The sequence below is a fragment of the Diachasma alloeum genome, unplaced genomic scaffold (assembly GCF_001412515.2).
Source record: "Diachasma alloeum isolate Michigan unplaced genomic scaffold, Dall2.0 Dall_scaffold_00302, whole genome shotgun sequence".
Classification (NCBI taxonomy): Eukaryota; Metazoa; Arthropoda; class Insecta; order Hymenoptera; family Braconidae; genus Diachasma; species Diachasma alloeum.
The window spans coordinates 1,120,612-1,144,313 of record NW_021680441.1 but is presented as its reverse complement, the minus strand read 5'-3'; the positions used below and the strand labels follow the sequence as shown (position 1 = coordinate 1,144,313).

At 39.1% G+C, this 23,702-nt stretch overlaps 1 protein-coding gene across 2 annotated transcripts in view; it reads left to right on the top strand.

Moving 5' to 3' along the window:
* Positions 1 to 23,702, top strand: part of LOC107039654 (protein outspread) — a 43,078-nt gene that overhangs the window by 17,127 nt on the left and 2,249 nt on the right. Inside the window, exons 3-10 of one of the 2 annotated variants that reach the window (XM_015259402.1) lie at positions 8,399 to 8,464; positions 8,863 to 9,051; positions 12,860 to 13,451; positions 15,852 to 16,327; positions 16,565 to 16,746; positions 17,358 to 21,230; positions 21,800 to 22,049; positions 22,251 to 22,473. In XM_015259402.1, the coding sequence (XP_015114888.1) occupies positions 8,399 to 8,464; positions 8,863 to 9,051; positions 12,860 to 13,451; positions 15,852 to 16,327; positions 16,565 to 16,746; positions 17,358 to 21,230; positions 21,800 to 22,049; positions 22,251 to 22,473 (5,851 nt within the window). The remainder of the gene's footprint in view (positions 1 to 8,398; positions 8,465 to 8,862; positions 9,052 to 12,859; positions 13,452 to 15,851; positions 16,328 to 16,564; positions 16,747 to 17,357; positions 21,231 to 21,799; positions 22,050 to 22,250; positions 22,474 to 23,702) is intronic. The other variant, XM_015259403.1, reaches the window with a different exon arrangement.

The following is a 23,702-nucleotide window of genomic DNA, read 5'->3' as shown; positions in this document are numbered from 1 at the left end:
TAAATATATGAGGTAATAGATTAGAACGCGCGACAGCGTTCTCTAGATAATAGAAAAATTTGAAAGAAAGACTTTCAAATATAGAAACAACCAAATAAATGTAAAAAATTGAATTCAAATTCGTAATTTCCCTGAGTCTGAGAAAATGATCATGAGTGATTTATCTCATGACTACGTGCTCTGAAAAGAAATGTCCCCAACATTCACTCGATTATCATCGCTAAATCATCTCTCCCCACCCAAGCAGCCTAAATTTCCCCTTCACATCACTGTTCCGTGACAGGTGTCGTGGAAATTATCAGATAATCAAGAAGCCATAATTTTCCCCTCCGATTGAAAAGTCCCTCAACGACTGAAATAAGTAAAAGGCGTGCCTAGAAATTGCATACCGATAGTTTTCTGACCAATCTCACACGCTGTGCCACGCACTCTTTCACTTTTCTCTTCTTCGAAACAAACTCGATAAACTGGTACACGAAACTATATCCTTAGATAGACTGCCAACAGTTTCAGAAATATTGCTAACCGAGTTAATAATCAGTTGAAAATAATTTATAGCAGCACTCGTATGTTTCACTTCCACCGGATGTTGGTTGCATTCTCCATTTGATCGAAATTCCATTCATCTGATATCAGCTTTCTTCTGCAGTGAAAATCCCCAAAGAATACACCCGCGAAAAATTGCGTGGAAAGCTCTATGGGAATTGGCTGGGAAATTCTATTGGATTTTCATGGAAAATTCTATTAGTTTTTCGAAGATTTGAATTGGAAAATTCCACGGCTTTACAGCGCGTTTTTTAAACAGGAAATGTCTAACAGGTACTATTTTATGCAAAAAATCAGAATTTCTTCCCTCTATACGATTTTTTCTATTGAAAATATTTTCTATAGGAATTCCTCGACATGAATTTTCCTAGATCTTACGAGTCTATTTTTCTTCTGTTCTTCATTGAAAAAATCAAGGAAAAAAATTTAGAAAATTTAAGCCGATGAATTTCTATAGAAAATATCTCAATAAAGTAAATTCTATTTAAAAAATTTATCGATTTTCTCTACAAAATATTTTCTATTGAACACTTCCATGGAAAGAGAAACACGCAGAAAAGCTGCGGAATTTTTCAATAGAATCGGCGTAAAACTAATAGACGTTGAATAGAAATCCAATAGAAATTTCTAATAAATCTTTTTCGTGCGTGTAGCCAATATCCGAATAAAATGGCCCGTTAGTGCTGCAGAATAAAACATTTTACGTTGAGGAAAAAAAAATTGATGAAGAAGGCTTTTTCACACGACCTGAGGTAACTTTCCCTTGCCGATTGCATTGCGGCGCGCGCATCAAAAAGCCAGCATCGATGGGATAATACTCCTGTCCCCAGTATATCTCCCTCCACTTTAATATCTCGCTCCATGATTACTGGGTTTCTAAAATAATATACAACACGCGATGACTTACCTCGCCAGCACCTTTACACCTATTCCATTCAATTGTCCATGGAAATGATTTATTAGAATCATCGAGACCGATCTGTGGACTTCGATTGAAAATCCACAGGTTTTTCGCGACAAGAATATCACATGCTCGAGTAGAAAGCGCTGCGTCTTCTCCCTTTTAAAGAACATACGCTAGTTTCTCCCTGACACTAGCACCAGTTATTGTGCTATGTAACTGAAACTGTTCCGATTGGCTCGTGACCGGTTTGAATAATCTGTTTTGAAATTTCGTCGGCCTTGTTAATTCGAATTAATTAATATTCTGTTTGGAATGGGACAGTTAGACGAGGGCGCATGAGGAATATACGATTATGCAGTCCATTCTCACATGGAAAAATAGTATATTTCGTAACGAGTGCAAAAAGGGTTTTTTGGCGAGTGGGAGGTTTATATCACGAGCCGAAGGCGAGTGATATAATCCCAGGAGCTAAAAAACATTTTTTCACGAGTTACGAACAATATTTTTCATCACAATGTGGCTGAAATTGGACTTTTAGGCACGCGGAGCGTGCCGAAAAGTTCACTTTTCGTCACAGCGTGATGAAAATATATATACAGAAATATATGTCACTTATATCCGCTTATATGTGGTATACTTTCCGGCAGAAAATGCAATATTTGAGATATATGTTGGATGTATGTGTGTACATATATGCCACCGGGTATACCTAGCATATACCTGGTTAGAGATGCAAATGCGTCACATGACCCGTCATATGACGGTCATGTGACGCATTGACGGTCACATGACTAGGCGTTCCTGGCGGCTGTCACAATTCCCCCTCCTCCTTCTGTGACCATCACAACTTGTCAAGAAAAAATGACAGCCATTTTTCATCTGAAACTTAATTTTTTTCTCGGTCAATTTTCAGTTGAATTCCTTTTGTATTGGCCTAATCCGCATTTTGAAATGGAAATCCCGTTTTTTTTCCATCCATAATATAGATGAAACTATTTTGTTTTATTCATGACCGTCACAAAGTGGAAATTAGTTATGACCGTCATTATGCAACTGTATAGATGGTTTGACAACAATTTGGTTACAAATGATTTGTGACAATCATTTGTAGTAAGAAAATTTGTGCGTCACATGACCGTCACAAGACCGTCATTTTTTGGTCATATGACGCGATATAAAAAAGACGGTTATTTTGCATCTCTATATCTGGTACAAGGCGGATATATTCAAGATATAATTCCGGCAAAATCACTATATCTCACTTATAAGTTTTGGCTTATATTTTTTTCTAAGCGGGTTGTGTTGCACTTCTGAATGGAAGGTTCATAATCGTTCATATTTAGCGTTAGTCTGGTCACCACATGCGACGATGCGCCTTGGTCACTTCCGCAGGCATTCGCCGACGCGTTATTCAGACGCCAGCGTTGCCAAATTCACTCTATACTGACCAGGCGCGTTTAGCGAGTTTCCGGCAACGTCGTATAATGGGTCATTTCATTTAAGGGGAAACGAAACCCCTCGGTCTATATGAACTTTTAGAATTGTGTTTTCTCCTACAATTATTAATTTTCATCTATAAAACTACTTTATCGTCTCGATCATTGCATTGTTGAGTCAATGAAGTAGTTTCATAAATAAAAAATAATAATTGCAGGAGAAAACACAATACTAAAAATTTTTATAGACAGGGATTCCGTTTCACCTTAAGAATATTGAATTACTTTGGCCATTTTTTCTCCAGTGAAATGCTTTTCTACTTTGGTAGTGGAACATTGGAGCTTTTATTTGAGCCCAAATTTGATCCTAAGTTTCCGGACATTCTACAATGATTTTATTCTTTAAACATTGCTGAATTTGAATCGCAGTATTGAACCGGTAGAGAACATTTAAAAATCTGGAAAAAAAATTAGAAAGTTTTCCTTTGGAGGAAGATTGATGAAATAATTTAAAAAGTGCAATCTTTTAAAATTACGAGCATTTTCTGTAAGTAATTCATAAACAATCAATTTTCCGCCGGAAAAATCATTTGTTCGGGATCGTAAGAGCTTTATTCATATTCACAATTTTGAAATGATTTCATGCATTCAGATTCATTTAGATTCTCCTATTCTTAACGTCAAAAATGTGAGATAATCTCATAATTCTAGGAATTAATCCTAATCAACTTTGTTCGAAGAAAACCTGAGTAAACGCAATATTAAGAAAGTAGAATTATTCTATTTCCATCTGACCAAAATAATTCGGACAATTGTGACTCGTTTATTCACGTTTCATAGAATGGTATTCAATTCTCTTTTGTTTGTTAGGCGGGTTTCATGAACATTCGACGTAAGACAATTGTACTCATGAAAACCGCCTTATTTTTCCCATTCTTTCGAGATTTTCGCCACGTTCGAGTTCTCATTTTCCATTCGAGGCATTGCCCACGCTTTTTTTTAGAAAGGAAAAGGGTTCGTTGTCTTCTATATTTCAGCAACTTTTTTTTCTCCGTGAAAGTCATGAAAGTTTTGTAAACTCAGTATTTCACGTGGTCACATATGAACCCCTCGGGGAATGGTAATGGTATTGTCTCATCATATCTCAGAACTCATTGAGATTTCTCGTTACATAAAGAGGGAAGAGACTGCCGAACAATCCGTAAATTATCGACCTTTTCTACTATTGGTGAGAAAATATCGTCACTAGGTTCGGGGTAACAGCTAGGATATGGTGGCTAAAATTAATGCATTGATCTTCGATAACGATGTCATTTCTCACGGTTGCGCTTGCGTAACTCTAAATCGGCGGAGTGGGTCCTTTTCACGTGGACGGTTGCAGGCCCGTTGCAGCTGAACTAGCCTGTGTCAAAGATTTTTGGTACTGATACCTCTCAAAAGGCCAAACTTTGAAGAATGGTTTTCGGCTGCGAAAATTGACACTTTCCTTGACGCACGAAATTTTATAGAAAACCGTGACGAATTCGATGGAAAATTTTATTGGATTTTTATTGAACTTGTATTTAAAATTTTGTCAGTTTTCGGCTGATTCTGTTGAAGAATTCCACACCTTCGCAGCGCTTTTAATACAGAGGAACCAATAGAAATTATTCTATAGAACAAATCAATAGAATTCCATCTTTTTACACAACTTTTTCTATCGAGACATTTTCTGTAGGATTTCCTCGACATAAATTTTCCAAGTGTTCTTTTCTATTTTACTTCCCTTTCCATTTAAAAAAATCGAACTAGCAATTGGAAAAATTTGAGCCGAGGATTTTATATAGAAAATACCTTAATACTATAGTTACGCAGAAAAATCCAGTGTTATTGATTTTTTCTATAGAATATTTTCCCTTGAACGGTCTTATTGAAAAAAACGCAGAGAATCTGCGGATATTTTAAATAGAATCGTCCAAAAACTAATAGAAAATTCAATAGAAATCCAATAGAATTTCTCAGCGAATGCGCTAGGTTCTTCTCCTCCTTCTTCTTCTATTTTTATGACACTGACTAAAATGTCTCGAGGCCGTTGGAATTCGCTAGATTTCTCTATGAAACTTTTTCGTACTAGTCCCCACCTCCCAGTCCACCCCCAAATAATCATCGAGTATTCCCCCATCCGCGGTATATCAGATAGTTTTATTGTCTTGTAAATAACTGTTTTCATGACTGAAGCCTGAGCGTTGAACCTGTCTCCTAGTGAGTGAGCCACGGAGGCTGAGTAGACCCACCTACATGCGCGCGCAGGTCATACCACTATTAGCAATCTACCGTTACAATAAATATAGCGAGAGAAAGATATAGATTTTTTTTTTCATCTCACCGACCTACAAATGACGAATTTACATCCAAGAGTGATGCATCCCTCCGAAAAAATGATGGAAGAGTTTCATTTCACATTTTTCCCTTTTTTTCTGGCAACTCAAAATTACAGTATCATACTCACAGGTGGATCGATGTTGGTATGCCTTGTTGAGGGACATATACATACATAGTATGCACGCTATCAACTGGCCAACCCGGTGTGGCAGTGTTACGGTAGGTTATGCCGTGCATTCCATTCGCGGTCAACGAACCGAGACAACACCAACACATTGGCAGGCTGAGGCTTATAAACCTTACTACCAGTTTCTCCGGGGAGTAACTCAGTTGATACTACCACACTGGGACCGAGTAAAATCCACCATTTTCCACGATCATCCGCCTGTTGATCCCTTCTACCAACACTGTCCCTTTTCATTTCCGCGTGGATTTGATGGATTGCGGGATGAGAGATTGAAGTGCATCTTTCATCGTCGTATTTTTGACGGTCATGACAACTGCTCTTGCGTTTTACTTCTGTCATTCGGAGGAAATGGAAAATTGATGGGTGCTGTCAGTTGCATTTTTGACTTTTTTTAGACTGTTTTCACTTTTTCCACATACTTTTGAGAGTTCTGAATAGCCCGTCGCTTAAATAGTTGGAATCAACGTTCACCCGGCTAAAAAATTCGATTTTGGCGAAAGTCGACTTTCCCCCTGGAAAAACCGGAAATCTGACCCTTTGGCCCCCGGTGAAAAATTTTTTTTTTCAGATTTCACTTTTCCACATACTTTTGAGAGTTCTGAATAGCCCGTCGCTTAAATAGTTGGAATCAACGTTCACCCGGCTAAAAAATTCGATTTTGGTGAAAGTCGACTTTCCCCCTGAAAAAATCCAAGATCTGACCCCTTTGGGTCCGGGTGAAAAATTTTTTTTTTCAGTTTTCACTTTTTCCACATACTTTTGAGAGTAGAGTGACTACCGTCACTTAAATAGTTGGAATCAACGTTCACCCGGCTAAAAAATTCGATTTTGGTGAAAGTCGACTTTCCCCCTGGAAAAATCCAAGATCTGACACTTTGGCCCTCGTGACCCTTGTGACCCTTTAACCGACTTTCTCCCTGAAAAAATCCCAGATCTGACACTTTGGCCGCCGGTGAAAAAATTTTTTTTTCAGTCTTCACTTTTTCCACATACTTTTGAGAGTTCTGAATAGCCCGTCGCTTAAATAGTTGGAATCAACGTTCACCCGGCTAAAAAATTCGATTTTGGCGAAAGTTGACTTTCCCCCTGGAAAAACCGGAAATCTGACCCTTTCGCTCCGTGTGAGAAAAAAACTTTTTCTGTTGTTCAAAACTTTTCTTCCTATAAATCTGTGATAGTTCCATTGAAATTCCAAGGAACTTCGTTATTGAAAATGGACATTCGATGCAAATTAATTCCGAAAATGAGAAAGTAAATTCTTGATTTGTCTCTCAATTGATAATTTATCGTAATTTGATACTGAATTTTTCCCATCCAGGTTTCAACCAATGGAATTGCATCATTCGACATCACGTAGTTCAACCGATATGATTTTCAACTGAATATTCCCCTTTCAGTTAAAAATCCAAGTCAATTGTGCAACTCTTGTCCTCCTTTTGCTCCAAAAATTCGAATTCCGTTAAATTTTCAGTAAAATTGAAAATTTTATAATTTTCTTCTTCTCGAATTCGAATTCAAGGTCTCTCTCCGGAAAATTGCTAGAGAACTATCCGTGAAATTTCAATTTTTTTTCAACAATGTAAAATAGGATAGAGAGGAACAAAATTATAAAAGTTTCACTTCCACTGCAAGAAGAGTCTCCCTGCGGGCCTCGGTGAAAGTTTCTTCATAATGAGAATGCTATCCACTGGCATTTTGGAGGACTTACTCGAGTACATAATAGTATATTGTGTTAAAAGTGCGGAGAGTTGGATATTTTAACGCACGGTTATTGCAACCATTGGATCGCACGTTAATTTTCCAAAAATTCCAGAGAAATAAAATTGAAAAAATTACTTGCAGAAGCTTTTTCCCACGCACGAAAAAAAAATCATTAAAAAACCTCGTGAATTTCATAGAAAGCCTTCCTGTGCGTTTTTTTTAGTGAAAATGCCCGATAGAAATTTATTTTATAGAAAAAATCAGTAGAATTTTATATGTCCCACCATTCTCTGTAGAAATTTCTCGACATTAATTTTCCATGTTTTTATCCACCCTATTTTTCTTTTTTTTCATTACATAAAGATTATTTCATTTTTTATTAAAAATGTCGTTATGTGGATTGGGGAAGATTCTTGTACACTGTTAGAAAATTGCTTCTGAAATTTCAAGTAAAAAATTTTGAAATTTTTAACAATCACTCAATTAATTTTTCACAACGGATAGGTTCCAGGTTCGATTCCTGGCCGGGTAGAATGGTGAGATCTAACCATTTTTAAAGTCTTGATCAATCGCCATATAGTCTCATCAGACTCGAAGCGATATAAAATAAGCATAAAAAAAAAAAGATATGATGTTGGCAATGAATGAGAGGGAAAAGGGAAAAGTGATAGGANAATGAAATTTCAACTTTCAGGGCTACATGATAATGAAAATTATTGAATAATTTGAAAATTCTAGATGTCATGGAAATATCAGTGATAATATAACCACGAAAACCCAATTGTCCTGATATTCCAACCTAAATGAGAGATTCCACGAACGATTTGATGTTAAATTGAATTCAAATTCACAGCATTGACAATTCAAGTTCGACTTGCTTAATTTACAAAAAAATTCCAACAGTGTTTACTTGAAAAACTAAATATTAAGTAGTTTAACCCAATTATTAAAATAAAATAAAATAATAGAATAAATAAATAGAAAGAGAATTATTTTGATTAAACTAGAAAAACAGAATAAATAGTGTAATTCATTCATTTAATTCAAATAAACAATTTCTCATCATGTATCCCATCTCATTCATTCGTATCTCAATTTATATTTCTGAAAGGGAAAGAAGGTACTCATTTATAGATCCTAAGCATTCTACCATAGCATTCAGCCATGATTTGAAATGCACAATTAGGTAATTCTCCGTTAGTGAGTGTGTAGTTCCTTTCCATAAATCTCTCTAATGCATGGATTTAACGATTTTTTTTGCAGAGGTGGCAGCGAAGGTGGTTCGTGTTATACGATGACGGAGAGCTGACATACTCACTTGATGAACACGTAAGTGAACGATAACTGCCCTTAATTAATTCATTACACATGACACACTTAGCAGTGCCACTGGGTTTGTCGTAATCCCCGTTTAGCGGTTCGATAATGAAGCATGTGTGGCAGGAGGAAAACTGCTCACATCTGCGTTATTCAGTAATGTTGACTCAAGTGTTGCAATGAAAAAATGAGTACAGTCGAATTTCTATATGAAGACCTCGGAAAGAATGGGCCTCATAAGCAAAAATGTTTCCTCAATTGTGCCAAACTCTCGTATTTCCTGATGTTCTATCCCCCCCCCCTCCCTCTCCCCTATATTTTCCTTCCGTGTTGGGTAAATGATATTGTTATGCCCCTCATAAAAATGAAACGAGAAATATCGACGAAACATCACGAATTACGTGTTCCAGCCCGAGACAGTACCGCAAGCGAGAATTGACATGACACGGGTACTAGAAGTAGCTGCTGCCGACGATGTGACTGGCCATCCCAATAGCCTTGCAATTACATCACCTGACGGTGTAACATTTATCAAAGGAACTTGCAGGGAAGAGACGAGGTGGTGGGGGGATGTGTTGCAAGTTTACTCCAGGAATAAGGTATATGATTCAAATCAGGTATCATCCTCCCACAATTGATTTCAAGTCCGTGTGTCAATTTGGGCATTGTTAATTAATAATTTAGGGGACTTGGCTAGAGGTCAGGAAAGTGAATGAATAGCATTCATTTTTCATTTATAATCTACAAGATCTATGCGCGCGCTGATCTATTCATTTGTTGAAATGAAGAAATGGAATTCATTGAATTTCATTTTCTCATGAATACCTTGCAAATATTGATAATGAATCAAAGAGAATTCGACTAATGATTGAGGTGAATAGCGAAGTAGAGTAAAAGAATCTATAAAGAATTTTTCATTTTCAATTATCAATTTTCAATTATTTTTAATTATCTTCAATTTTTTAAAATAATCGGTCTCCATAAAAGGACAGAATTTATTAATTTCACCGATGATATATATANTATATATATACATATATACATATATATATATATGACGTGAAAAAAAAATTTACCACTGAAGAATTTGAAATTATTATTATTAATTATATATTGAAAATGCCGCGTGTTTTTTTTTTTGTGAATAATTTCGTGTCACCAATGATTGACCAATCAGAATTAAGGATTAGCGATCAGGCAGTTTCGAGATATTTCGATATAAACAACTTTACTATCATTTGGACATTTTCAATTTTATCTTTCTCAAATCAGCTGGTGACCGCAGAGGCCAATAACAACGATATAATTGGATTTATATAGAACCATCTATGAGAAAATATTCTACAGAAAAAATCAATAGAATTGGATTTTTCTATACAATTTGTTCTATTAAGAGATTTTCTGGATAAATTCCTCGGCTCAATTTTTCCAAGTTTTTTTCTGGTTCTTTTAATGAAAAAAGAAAAAAACAGTGAAAACATAAGAAAATGGATATCGATGAATTTCTATAGAAAATTGTTGTATAGAAAGATGAAATTCTACTCATTTTTTCTATAAAATAATTTCCATTGGGCAACTCTCATAAAAAAAGCGTAGTAAAGCTGCGGAATTCTTCAATAGAATCCCCGAAAAATGAATGCAACTTTCAATAGAAATTCAATAAAATTTTCTATAGAGTTTTTCAAGTTTTTCCCTGAAATTTCCTCGGGCGTGATCTACTCGTGTCCGACGGAAATGAGAATAAATTATTTCCATTTCTATTTTCATTCCCATTGACGTCCTTTCCATAATTAATATGTCTTACATCAATGCCCCAACCCCTCAGCATTTCAATTCTCAACTGAGATCACTGTTGTGAAAATTACGCCTGTTGATAAATATTCTACCGGTTTCTACATACGCCCGTCAATGCAGAGAATGCAAACAGAACCATTTACTCATTCATTCATGATAAACATATTCTCCATAGAAATTCACAGACTCAAACTTTCCAAGTTTTTTTGTTTGATTCTTTGAAGGGAAGGACAAAAAAGGAAGCACAAATAAACGTGGAAAATTTATGACTAAGAATTTCTATAGAAAATATCCCAACGGAAATAGTTGCATAGAAAGATGAAATTCTACTGATTTTTTCTATAAAATAATTTCCATTGGGCAACTCTCATAAAAAAACCGTAGTAAAGCTGCGGAATTCTTCAATAGAATCCCCGAAAAATGAATGCAACTTTCAATAGAAAATCAATAAAATTTTCTATAGAGTTTTTCAAGTTTTTCCATGAAATTTCCTCGTGCGTGATCTACTCGTGTCCGACGGAAATGAGAATAAATTATTTCCATTTCTATTTCCATTCCCATTGACGTCCTTTCCATAATTGATATGTCTTACATTAATGCCCCAACCCCTCAGCCTTTCAATCCTCAATTGAGATCACTGTTGTGAAAATTATGCCTGTTGATAAACATTCTACAGGTTTCTGTGTATACGCCCGTCAATGTAGAAAGTGCAAACACGAGCATTAACACATTGATACCTACGCCTTTGAATAGCGTGACTGGTGTTCATCGGCTGCTTAGATAAAAAACACTCAACCACACATGTGTCAAATGTGTCGTATTTAGTATGTCCCTGGAAAAATATATATAATTGTAAGAAAGGTGACAGCGTTAGGAGGCCAAGGCGGTGTACGTGTCTATTACACGACCATTTTCTAAACAGATCATCGCCTTTTTCGTTAAACCCACGACTTCACCTTCTATTGCCTTATTACGCATATGCCAATAGTTCAATGAAATATCGATTGCATTTTGCTGGGAGGGGAGGCCTCTATTTAGAGTTGAACTTTGTCATGGGTCAACTTTTTAATGAGACGGTAGGAATGAACGGATGATAGTACAATCTTTCATTTTGTTATGATGTAAGAAATGGGAACAAAACAACACGTGCAAACAAATTTCATAGATAAAACTAGGGAATTCGCTAGGAAATTGTATAGAATTTCTATTGAACGTTCTAATAATTTTTGGCCGATTCTATTGAAAAAATTCTCGATAGAAATTTTCAGTGGAAAATATTCTATCGGAAAAATCAGTTGACTTCAGTTTTTCGTTGGAACTTATGCTGTTGAGATATTTTTTATAGAAATTCATTTTGTGATTTTTTTTTCAGTTTTTGCTTCCGCATGGAAGCTTTGCAATCGCTCAAGTTAACGTTTCCAATTTTTTGTGTTAGGGTAACTAAATATGATTTAAAAAGCTCCAATTTTCGATTTTTAGATGGTGTCGGTATGCATGCATGTATGTACGTAGTCTTCTTTCTTCATTTTTTTGAAAATTTTCTTATAAAGAATCAATTGAATTTCAATTGAATTTCATGATTTTTTTCATGAACATAGACTTTAATACGCTGTACACTGTTAAAAATTTTCGTCCGAGTTTTCCATGCCAAATTCGGGAATTTTTTATCGTGTTCAAGTTCCACTGAAATTTCAGGAAATCTTGTTATTGTACTGCTCCAGCGCGCTGTAATTGTAACAATCATAATTCAAAATCTCTAAATTAAATTAATTATGAATTAAATTTGCCGCCTCAGACGACTGGAACCAATGAGGAATAAGCGTGACAGACTTGCGAGATATCGGTAGTTATCGACTTTAAGTGTATGTTCTTTTTAGAATAGGAAATCTCTATCTCTATTAAACTCAGGTACCAGTCTATTATATTGATCACTTATTCAGATTGATTCATGGTCCCGACTAACTTCTGACAAAACCTGGGTTAAACTCTAATTAAATCTTGAATAAACCTTGATTAAATTACGGCAAATTCTTGAGAGGATCTACATGTAGAATCATTTGACAGAACGAAATAATACGCAAAATTTTGATGACATTTCAATTGATGATAGCGCTATGAAATGAAAAAATATAAGAAGAGAATAGCGAAATAAGAATAAAAAAAGGGATTCCTTTCGGAAGCAAATTGCTAATTTATTAGCAACAATAACAATACTCGTTTATAAAAAAATACAATTGTTCACTTGTTTTTAATTTTTTTTTATTGAAAGCAAAGGAAAATAGGGCGCAAAAAAATGAAAAAAAATCATATCGAGGAATTTCTACAGAAAACGTCTCAACAGAAAAAGTTTTACAGAAAGATGAAATTCCGCTAATAATTTTCTATAAAATAGTTTTTATTGGACATGTTTCGTGAAAAAGACGCGGAGCAAAGCCGCGAAATTTTTCAATAGAACCGCCAAAAAAAAGAATTTTTTCTCGATTTAACAACATTTCTCCATCGATTTTTTCGTCCCCGAATATCCATAACATGACTTATACAACTCGCGAGGAGGATATGCCCCATCACTTACTTCCTCCCATAAAAAAAATCCGACCATAATTCTAATTACAGGGAAGGCACAAGCGAAACGCCACATTTCCCGGAGGACAAACGACGATCCTGCAGGTGTCGTCGTCGATAAGAAGCAACACTCCGGATCCCTTGCGACCGCGATTCAACAGCTGTCGATCGGAAAGCAGAAGTTCAACAGCCTGGTCAGCCGAGGTATCCAATCACAGTCCAAGTGGTTCAGTTTCACCAAGTGAACCGTACGTATCCAGCAATAACAGAGCCTCATCCATCTCGTGCATAAGTGAGAATGGAAATTCATTATCGAGAACGAGTATGGTCTCACCGGTGAGAAGTGCAAGCCTTGAGAACGGAAGTGTTTATAATTACCCTGGTGCACCATCGGTAACAGTCAATGGTACCATTGTACAGCGATCGGGAGGATCGAGTGTTGGTGCATCAAGTGGTGTCATGAGTTCTGAGAAAGCCTCGATTTTACCTGGTACAAATGATACCAGATCTTATCTGGATCATCCAGCGAGCTCTGCATCACCACCAACGCGGGACAAATTACGCGCCGAGGATAAAGCAAGACGACGAATGAATCAGCAGACTGAAAGACCATCGACTGGCATTGATGCAACGGAAAAACTAGGTCAGTTGGCGGTTTTTGCATTGTTTTTGGCAAAGGGCCTCGGGAGTGAAACGAAATTACTCAAATGCGGGAAAAACTTTGCGCTGTGAATTTTTCCAATTCTCATCCAAAAGGGGACGAAAGAATGTGAAAAATTGCTTGAAAAATTTGTTCCTTCTGTAGGAATTGGGTGAACGGAGTTAAGTTCCGATGTCCCCTCAAAAAAACACGTGTAATTTCCCTGAAAAATATTAAATCATACACATATTTGAACACAGAATCAATTCACCTTTATTGAATGTGAAATAACAACTGATCTGATTAAGAATTAAATCGAAAAAAAACTCGAAACGAAAATTAAGTTCAAAGGGAAGAGTTCGCTGAGGAAAAATTGACGAGGAAAAAGTTTTCGGGAATTTTTCAACGGGGAAAAAAACACTGGAGAAAATTCTAAATGGGAAAAATTACAGAGGGAAATAAATTTCCGGGATTTTTTCAATGGGAAAGAAACTCCGGCGACCGATTTTTTCAGATAAAATGACAAAATTTTCCATTATCGAAATAATTTTATTTCGACAAGATGTCAAAAATCAACCCATTCTGTTCTATTTCTTAGTATATCCGACACCCTCATAAAATCCTAACGGAACCGTCAGCCTCAGCTATTCAATACCCCGGCGCCGTATCTCCATTTCTCCTCAATATTTACATGAATCAGCACATCCTAAAGAATTCATCGTCGAAGCCTTCACCGCGGTTACGTTACTGTTATTAAAGAATCGATTTGTATTCTAGTGCCACAAAGGTTCCTATCAAATACTCCACAAAAGCCATTTCCCCCAGGTGTGAGTCAGTGGTCGATCGATAATCGATGCAATTAACCCGTACACAGGAGAGCAGCCATTAATTTCCCTCCAACAAAGTATTCCTAGAAACTTTTTAATGATTCCAGATGACGAGGCGTGTAGAAGAATCTTAGAGGAGGATGAATGCTAGATACATAAAATTTTGACCCTTATGATCTTGACCCTTGGGACCCATATCAAACTTCCGATACTTGTTCATGACAGCGATTCGACTTTTACCTCCACAAATACTAGATATATAACATTCTGACCCTTATGATCTTGACCCTTAAGACCCTTATCAAACTTCCGACACTTATTCACGACAGCGATTTGACTTTTACCTCCGCAAATGATAGATATATAAAATTCTGACCCTTATGATCTTGACCCTTAGGACCCTTATCAAACTCCCGACACTTATTCACGACAGCGATTTGATTTTTACCTCCGCAAATGATAGATATATGAAATTCTGACCCTTATGATCTTAACCCTTAAGACCCTTATCAAACTTCCGACACTTATTCATGACAGTGATTCGGCTTTTACCTCCGCAAATCCTAGATATATAATATTCTGATCCTTATGATCTTGACCCTTGGTACCCATATCAAACTTCCGATACTTGTTCATCACAGCGATTCGCCTTTTACCTCCACAAATACTAGATAGATAAAATTCTGACCCTTATGATCTTGACCCTTGGGACCTATATCAAACTTCCGATACTAATTCATGACAGCAATTCGACTTTTACCTCCACAAATACTACATATATAAAATTCTGACCCTTATGATCTTGACCCTTGGTACCCATATCAAACTTCCGATACTTGTTCATGACAGCGATTCGCCTTTTACCTCCACAAATACTAGATATATAACATTCTGACCCTTATGATCTTGACCCTTAAGACCCTTATCAAACTTCCGACACTTATTCACGACAGCGATTTGACTTTTACCTCCGCAAATGATAGATATATAAAATTCTGACCCTTATGATCTTGACCCTTAAGACCCTTATCAAACTCCCGATACTTATTCACGACAGCAATTTGACTTTTATCTCCGCAAGTCCTAGATATATAAAATTCTGACCCTTATGATTTTGAGCCTTAGGACTTTTATCAAACTTCCGACACTTATTCATGACAGCAATTCGACTTTTACCTCCACAAATACTACATATATAAAATTCTGACCCTTATGATCTTGACCCTTGGGACCCATATCAAACTTCCGATACTTGTTCATGACAGTAATTCGACTTTTACCTCCACAAATACTAGATATATAATATTCTGACGCTTATGATCTTGACCCTTATCAAACTTCCAACACTTCTTCATGACAGCGATGCGATTTTTACCTCCACAAATGCTGGATATGTAAGATTCTGACCCTTAGGCTCCTTACGACCCTGATGAATCTCATCCAATTCCTGACCCTTACTAGTGACCGATACGTAGCTCTGATTTCTGATAATCGGTAAAATTAACCCGTACACAGAGAAAGCAGTCATTAATTTTCCTCCAACAAACTTTTCCTAGAAACTCCTTAATAATTCCAGATGACGAGGCGTGTAGAAGAATCTTACTGGAACATGAGCGTGAACGTGAGGGTAAATTGCGTGACATAGCTGTCTCCCTTACGCAACCGCGAGTCCGCCGAACGAAGCCAAGGAACTCCGAGCCAACTAGGGACGTTGTGGATAACGTCAATACCCCGCATCAGGATAAACTCGTCAGAGGTGATCCTGATGGCTGTGGACTCGACATTTCGGGGATTAGGTACTCACCAATATCAGAATTGAGGGTAGATCTACCTGCTGAGGATCTCCTCAACATCAAGAAGGGATGGCTTATGAAGCAAGGGCTCAATAAGGAGTGGAGCAAACACTGGTTTGTCCTTCGTGGATGTGGACTCATGTATTACAGAGATCCTACCACTGAAGACAAAGGCATCATGGATGGTGTTATAGATCTGAATACCGTTACAGCTGTATTACCGGTGCAAGTGGCGAGGAATTATGGATTTCAAACTGTGGTAATTATAACTTTGTTGGTGGTTTTATATTCTTTTTCTTGGGTGCATGATGATAACGGAGCATGACTTGGCTATATGATGCGGTTACTTGCTGGTGTTGGAGATATTAATGTAGTGGAATTATAGGAAACAAGCTTATTGCTGCCAAAAACACGCAGTCGTCATGGTTTTTCTCAAACGAAGTGCGTTTTTATCATGGAATAACGTTATACTTTGATGAATTATTCGATTGTCTAGACGTGGGATAGTCGCGGTACAACAGTATTTTCCGCCGTAACAGCTGGAATACGATCGAGTTGGGTGTCAGCGATACGCCGTGCAGCTAATCTATCTGATTCCGATGACGTAATTGTGGACAACCATATTCTATGTCATGGAAATCAGCAGCAGGATTCCAGCAAGAGTCAATCACCCACTGCGTAAGCGAACCTCTTTTTGTTTCATTCTGGAATACCGGGAGTGATCAATTAGGAGACATTTTAGTGTGAGACTTGAGACTTGAATGATTTATCAATGAAGATAATTGAATTATAACTTTGGAATCGAAAGCGTGAAATTCGGACTCAAACGCCATCCAATTATCATATGGATAACATTAAGCCCCCTAGGCTTCAACCTCGAGACGATTGTGTTTTTTTTATAGAGACGAAATATTGTTACACAAGAGTCTAATATACGTTGATGCTTTGATGTAGAACTATCTCTACAGATGATATTCATGGATTAATGAAAAATATAATTGGCCTCCGCTTAAAAAATTATGAGAGAAAACTTCAAAACTGAAAAATGAAGGAAGTTAAAACTCCCTGTGACCTTCATATAAATCTCTCTTAATTGATGAGCTAATTGATCTTCATGACCCTTGTAACCCTTATGATCTTGACCATTGAGAACCTTCCCAAATTTCCAACCCTTGCTGGCAATAAATATCTTTGATTTCTAGAAATACTAGATACATAAGATTCTGACCGCTGTCACTATCATTTCCACCTCATCCTCCTGAATAACTCTTCCCCCCTCACAATTTCAGATCCATGACCGAACGCGAGGGTGACCCAGTCATCCCCTCGTCAATGCCCCTGACGCCCCGATCAGTCCTATTCTCTTCCGACGAAGAATATAGAACTGCCTCAGAGGGTGGCAGACGTGAATCCGGTGACTGGTCAGAGATCCCAGTGACCCCACCCCTCACCAGAAACCGCGACTGGCCCTTAAAGGTCACCAACTGGTCGGACGTGTCAACCCTCGAGTGGTCCGAGCTACCGCCATCGCCCCCTCTAACGCGAACCGCATTGTCCCGAGTCAAGGCGCGATCTCGCTCAAACTCCCGAACTCGAGTTTACAAACGCACTAGAAGCTCTCCCCCAAGCTCTCGTCGTAGCACCCTAGACAGCGTGCACTCTGAAGACTTGATGATGGCTTGTTGTGAACTCGACGAAGAGCAACACAACCTAGAGCCACCTAACGAAACCCCGTTGATAGTCGAGCTCCTTGAGAGCCAAGTCACCATCTTTAAGGATCAACTCGCCCAGAATGATCACCCAACTAGTCTCCTAGTCATAATTGATCGTCAGAAGAACGAACTCGCGTCTTTGAAGTCTCAATTCCACGCGGCTAGATCAGAATTGTCGAACGCGGAGAAAGAGCTTGCGCGATTGAGGCAGTATCGAGCGGAAGCTGCAATTAGAGAGAGTCGAATAGAAGAACTGCTCAATACAGTCCAGGGGACAGAGCAACAGCGAAAAAAGGACGTCGAGGATTTTGACAAGATGAAGAAGCTTGTCTCGAGGGAGAAAGACGTCATTGAGTGTAAATTACTCGAGACGGAAGCTATTCTGAGAGAAACGACTGAGAGGTGTGAAATGCTGTCGAAGGAGTTGTCCTCGAGTCATCTGACTGTCGAGTGTCTCCAGAAAGAAATCACGTTATTGAGTGGGAAGTTGTCTCAAGGGATCGAAGAGAACGACAGAATCTACGAGAGGATCAGAGAATTGGAGGGAAAGAATAGTCTGTCAGTCTCTCGAGAGCGCGGCAAGAGCTTCGATTCCTTGAGCGATCTGACTAATATCGATCTCGATCTCGATTTAAGTGGCTTCGATAAAGAGAGGATCATGGAGGAGTTTGATGAGCTGAGAGGTAGATTCGAGAAGGCAGTTCTGGAGATCAGGGCAATGCGCAAAGAACTCCGAGAAGCTCATGCTGCTCAAGACGCAGCGGAGCTCGAACTATTTGCTCACAGACAGGATAACGCACGGATTAAGGAGACGAATCAGGCTCAGGTTCAGCTGATGGCAGCCAGGATACAAGACCTGACGAACAAGCTGGCAACTAGTGAGAAGCAGATGAGACAGCTCAAGCAGAAATTAACGAAGACTGAGGGCAGGGACAAGAGAAGATCTCTATCGTTGAAAGGTCGTGAGTCCTTCTCAATTTCCCAGGAAGTTGAGGATAAGCTTCTCGAGTTAGAGAACAAGATCATTGCGATCGAGAAGAACCAAGTGCTGCCGGCACTGATGACGACCTCGAAGGAGTACCAAACGAGTATGAAGAAGGAACATAAACGAGAACACAAGAGTCTCGACAGAACGAGACTCAGACGAAAGTCCCTGGACAGCGCGACGAGTTCGGAGCCCATGAAGGTTCTAATTCGCCTGACTACACTTGAGAGAAAAGTCGCTAGTGTTGAGAGGGAGAGTCCTCAGAGTGATGTTGATAAAGACTCGAGTGAGCACAGCGAGGCGAGCGCCACCTCGAGTACGGAAGTGTCTATGGAGCTATTGATGAGACTCAAGAAGCTTGAGAAAGCTGTTGGAAAATCGAAAAGATGTCTAGAGAAATGTTTGAGATCCAGTCAAATCGAGGAGAAAGCTGAGAGATGCCTACGGGAAGTCGACCACATCCTCGATTCCTGCTTCGAGCTGAAGAACATCCAGTCATCGAGTCCAACAGTTCCGGAAGCGATCAATGGTGTAGTCTCGAAATTCGAGAAGGCATTAACCGAAAAGGTGAAGGAACTCACGTGTCGAAGAAGAAAGCTGCAGGAAACAGGAGAACTCAATGACTCCGCGAAGATGCGATTGTTGGCCGAGAGGATAGCTTTCGAATTCGTCATAATCCGACAGCTGAAGCATGCAGTTATCGGAGATAAGTCGATCAATCGTAGCAGTTTCCTAGGGGAGTTGGTTGAGACTAGTCAATTAATATCAGCACTCAAATCCAAGATCGATGGATCTTCGAAGAAGTACCAGAATGTGAACTATTGTGTGCAATATCTGACGAATGTTCTGGTGGAGAAATCAGTCCTCATGTCTGGAAAGTCTGAGAAATCTGATGCCTTCGGATTTGAAGGAACTTCCACAGCTCAATGCAGAGAATTTCTCTCGCAACAACAGAATCAAGTGGAGGGTTTGATGCAGAAATACAAAGAAACCAAATTGAAGGAATTGGCGGAAGCTCTTGCGGCTGACTCCCTGCGTCCGTCATCTTCGAAATCTCTGCATGAAGACAAGAGAATTCACGAGGCATGGGGACTAGCTCAGGAAATCGTCGACAAGGAGCTACGTCAGACTGAAGTGTCTCACGTGATGCTGAGATGTGCTCAAATGTACGAACAGAATATTCCGTCAATCGCGGATATGAGTCTGAATTTCGAACCGTCAGAGGGGGTTAATTTGGAATCTTGGAGTGATCAAGTGCAGACGAAACTTCTTCGGGAAATGGAGACAGCCGTCGAAGTACTCAATTCGTTATACAATAAATCTCTCAAAGACATGAAGCAGATGAAGTCGTCTGAGTTTAACTACGACTTACAACAATTGTTGAGGGAATTCGCCGGAATTGTCGCGCAAAAAGCACTCATTGACGCAAGAATCTCACTATTGCTCAATGATGAAGTCGATAGAATCGGATCTAGACGGAATCCAAATGAGGAAACGCTTGTTGGAAGTGAAAGTCCCCCCCTGGCGTTCATCGCCGAAGATATTGAAAATTCGATGTTCAGTCTGGAATATCCTCAGTCCTACGAACAATTCTCGGAATGTGAGGAAGCATCGAACACTTCTCAGACGTCTAAAGACTTCGGAACCGTCAAGCAGTCATTGCGCTTCTTGGAGGAAGATTTGAAGGAATTGGGAATATCTTTGAGGGATAAATTGCGGATAGCAAGTACTGAGGGATCTTCGTCGCCCGTGAAATTCCACAGATCGCTGACTGATTGGTCCGGGGTTTATGATAAATGTCGAGAGCTTCGTGAGCACATCAAAGGATTGAACGATTACATCAAGGGTTTTGCGTGTAAACAGTGTGATGTTCTTCAGAAGTCGATAAAGAGTATTAATATGGACCATGCGGAAGAATTGAAGTTACTGAAGATGAATCAGGAGAAGGATCTCATGGAGATGAAGAGTGAGATGGAGAATCAGAGGAGTTCTTTGTCATCGCAGTATGAGCAGGAGGCGGCGAGTCTGCGAGAGCGTGCGAGAAAACTCGAGCAGAGACTGAATTTCATGGATTCTGAGCACTCGGCGCACATCAACGAGCTCAGGGCGGCTTATCAGAGGTCCATCAGTGCGGAATTGGACACGGATGTGGAGACGAGGAGACGTTACAAGGAGGAGATCAAGCAGTTGAGAGCACTTTGTGAGAAGGGACTGATGGCCATGGAGAACTCGCACAGGAGGATCATAGCAGAGATGGAGGAGAAGCACAGACAGGAGTTGGAAAATCTCAGGGTGGAGAAGGAACAGGCCCTCTCTGAGGAGACACAGGCGACGCTGGCGGCTCTCGATGCCATGAGGAAGGCTCATGAGCACGAGGTGAAGAAGGAAATCACCAAGTTCAAGCAGGAATTTCTGAAGCAAATGCAGGCCAGAGAGGATATTGGGTTACTTCATAGAGAACATGAGTAAGTAGATGATTTCTTTACTAGCGATTTTTTAGGTTTGGACCTGTATTCAAGTCTGGTTCAATATTTTGGGTGAAATCGATATTTACATTGTGGCGTGGATTTCAGTTTAGGGCCGCACCTAATTTTGGGTCTGTGCCTAAATTTAATCAAGGACCCAAATTTAAGGGAAATAAATTCAAATTACCGACGTCCAGTGGTCGCGGTCGTTAAATCGTTAGTTTGGCTTGACGACTGGACGGTCATGGGTTCGAATCCCAGCCGGGGTGGAATTTTTAACTTCTGGTCAAGAAGGGTAAAAGGAAAAAAAAAGCAATGTAAAAAAAGTAATTGTATAAGATCTCACCGACAGTGTAAATAACCCTTATATGGGTTCTATACTATAAACCAATTAAAAAAAAAAAAAAAAAAAAAAAAAAAAAAAAAAAAAAAAAAAAAAAAAAAAAAAAAAAAAAAAAAAAAAAAAAAAAAAAAACTGATCACAGGGGTTGGGGATTCCACTGAATGTCTGAATCTAAATTTAAAGATAAAATTCAGGTATCAATTAAAATTTTGCCACATCCTTCTAGGGAAGAAATGGAGGAAATAAAGCAAGAAATTCTCTCACTCTCCGCGAAATACTCATCAAAATGCGTGGAATCAGCTGCTCTAGAGGAAAAAGTCGGTTCCCTCACGAAACAAGTTGCTCAAGCCAAACAACACATAATGCAACTTGACGCTAGGAACAAGCAGCTTCGAGCTCACTTGGTACTCGAGGCTAACGAAGGTGGGATTGCAGAACAGAGGGAAGAAATCCACAGACTACAGCACCAATTGAAGGTATGCCCAATTTATTCTCTTATTTTTGACCATCAATAATTAACAAGAAAAGTTGTTGGATAATCTGACTGACGCCCTCTCCAGTAAAATTATCTTGTACTTATTCGTTAAATCAAATAATCTATCATCCACCCATCACACTCGTATAATTTTTTTTATTATTTTTGCAATTTGTTTTTTCCGTATCATTTTCACTAACAGCATGGGGAAGCGCTCACAGTCATATCCAAATCCACCTATTCACCTTATCATAGTAGTCCGGAGACTGCTGTTAAAAGAGAAAAAAGCACTGAAGCCATGGCACAACAGCCCCAAAGAATCAGCAATGCACAAAAATTGAAAAACACAGGGGATGAATCACCAAGTGCACAGTATCTCTGGGATAGCATTAAACCGAGGAGCAGTCACCAACATCAATATCAAGGTATAGAGATGAATGGATGCTGATAAGGGAATTATTATGCAACTGGTGGAGGATCAATGAAAGCTTTTGGATTTTCATCAGTCCTTTCTTCCCATTTTCCTATTTCAATTACGTTTTTACTTTTTTTAACCACACCCTTATTTCGGGGGGGGGGCTAGCCCCCCCTCCCGCTCATCTAACGCGTGGAGGATTAATGAATGCTTTATGATATTCATCAGTTCTTTTCCACCCATTTTGTTATTTCAACTACTCTTTCAGTATTTTTAAATGGGGGGGGGGTTAGCCCCCCTTATGCAACTGTCGGAGGATCCAAGAAAACTTTAGGATCTTCATCAGTCCTTTTCCCCCATTGCCTCATTCCAATTACGTTTTTACTATTTTTGAATAGGGAGCTATACCCCCGCTCCAGGGGGCCTTCGCCCCTCTCATGCAACTGGTAAAGGATTAATGAAAGCTTTAAGATTCCCGTACATCCTTCCTCTCCCTTTAATTATTCTAATTGCATTTTTATTATGACTCACTGGGGGGCTATGCCCCCTGCTCCAGGGGGCCTTCGCCCCTCTCATGCAACTGGTAAAGAATTCATGAAAGCTTTAGTATTTCCATCAGTTCTTATGTCCATTGGCTTATTCCAATCACATTTTTACTATTATCGTCGGGGGGGCTATGCCCCCTGCCCCAAGTTGGCTTCGCCCCCTCTCGTGCAACTGGTAAAGGATTAATGAAAGCTTTAAGATTCCCGTACATCCTTCCTCTCCCTTTAATTATTCTAATTGCATTTTTATTATGACTCACTGGGGGGCTATGCCCCCTGCTCCAGGGGGCCTTCGCCCCTCTCATGCAACTGGTAAAGAATTCATGAAAGCTTTAGTATTTCCATCAGTTCTTATGTCCATTGGCTTATTCCAATCACATTTTTACTATTATCGTCGGGGGGGCTATGCCCCCTGCCCCAAGTTGGCTTCGCCCCCTCTCGTGCAACTGGTAAAGGATTAATGAAAGCTTTAAGATTCCCGTACATCCTTCCTCTCCCTTTAATTATTCTAATTGCATTTTTATTATGACTCACTGGGGGGGGCTATGCCCCCTGCTCCAGGGGGCCTTCGGCCCTCTCATGCAACTGGCTAATGATTAAAGAAAGCTTTCCACTTTCCTATTCCAATTACTTTTTGACTATTTTCAATTAGCGGGCAACGACTCTACTCCGTGCCCCCCCCCCCCGCTCCCCC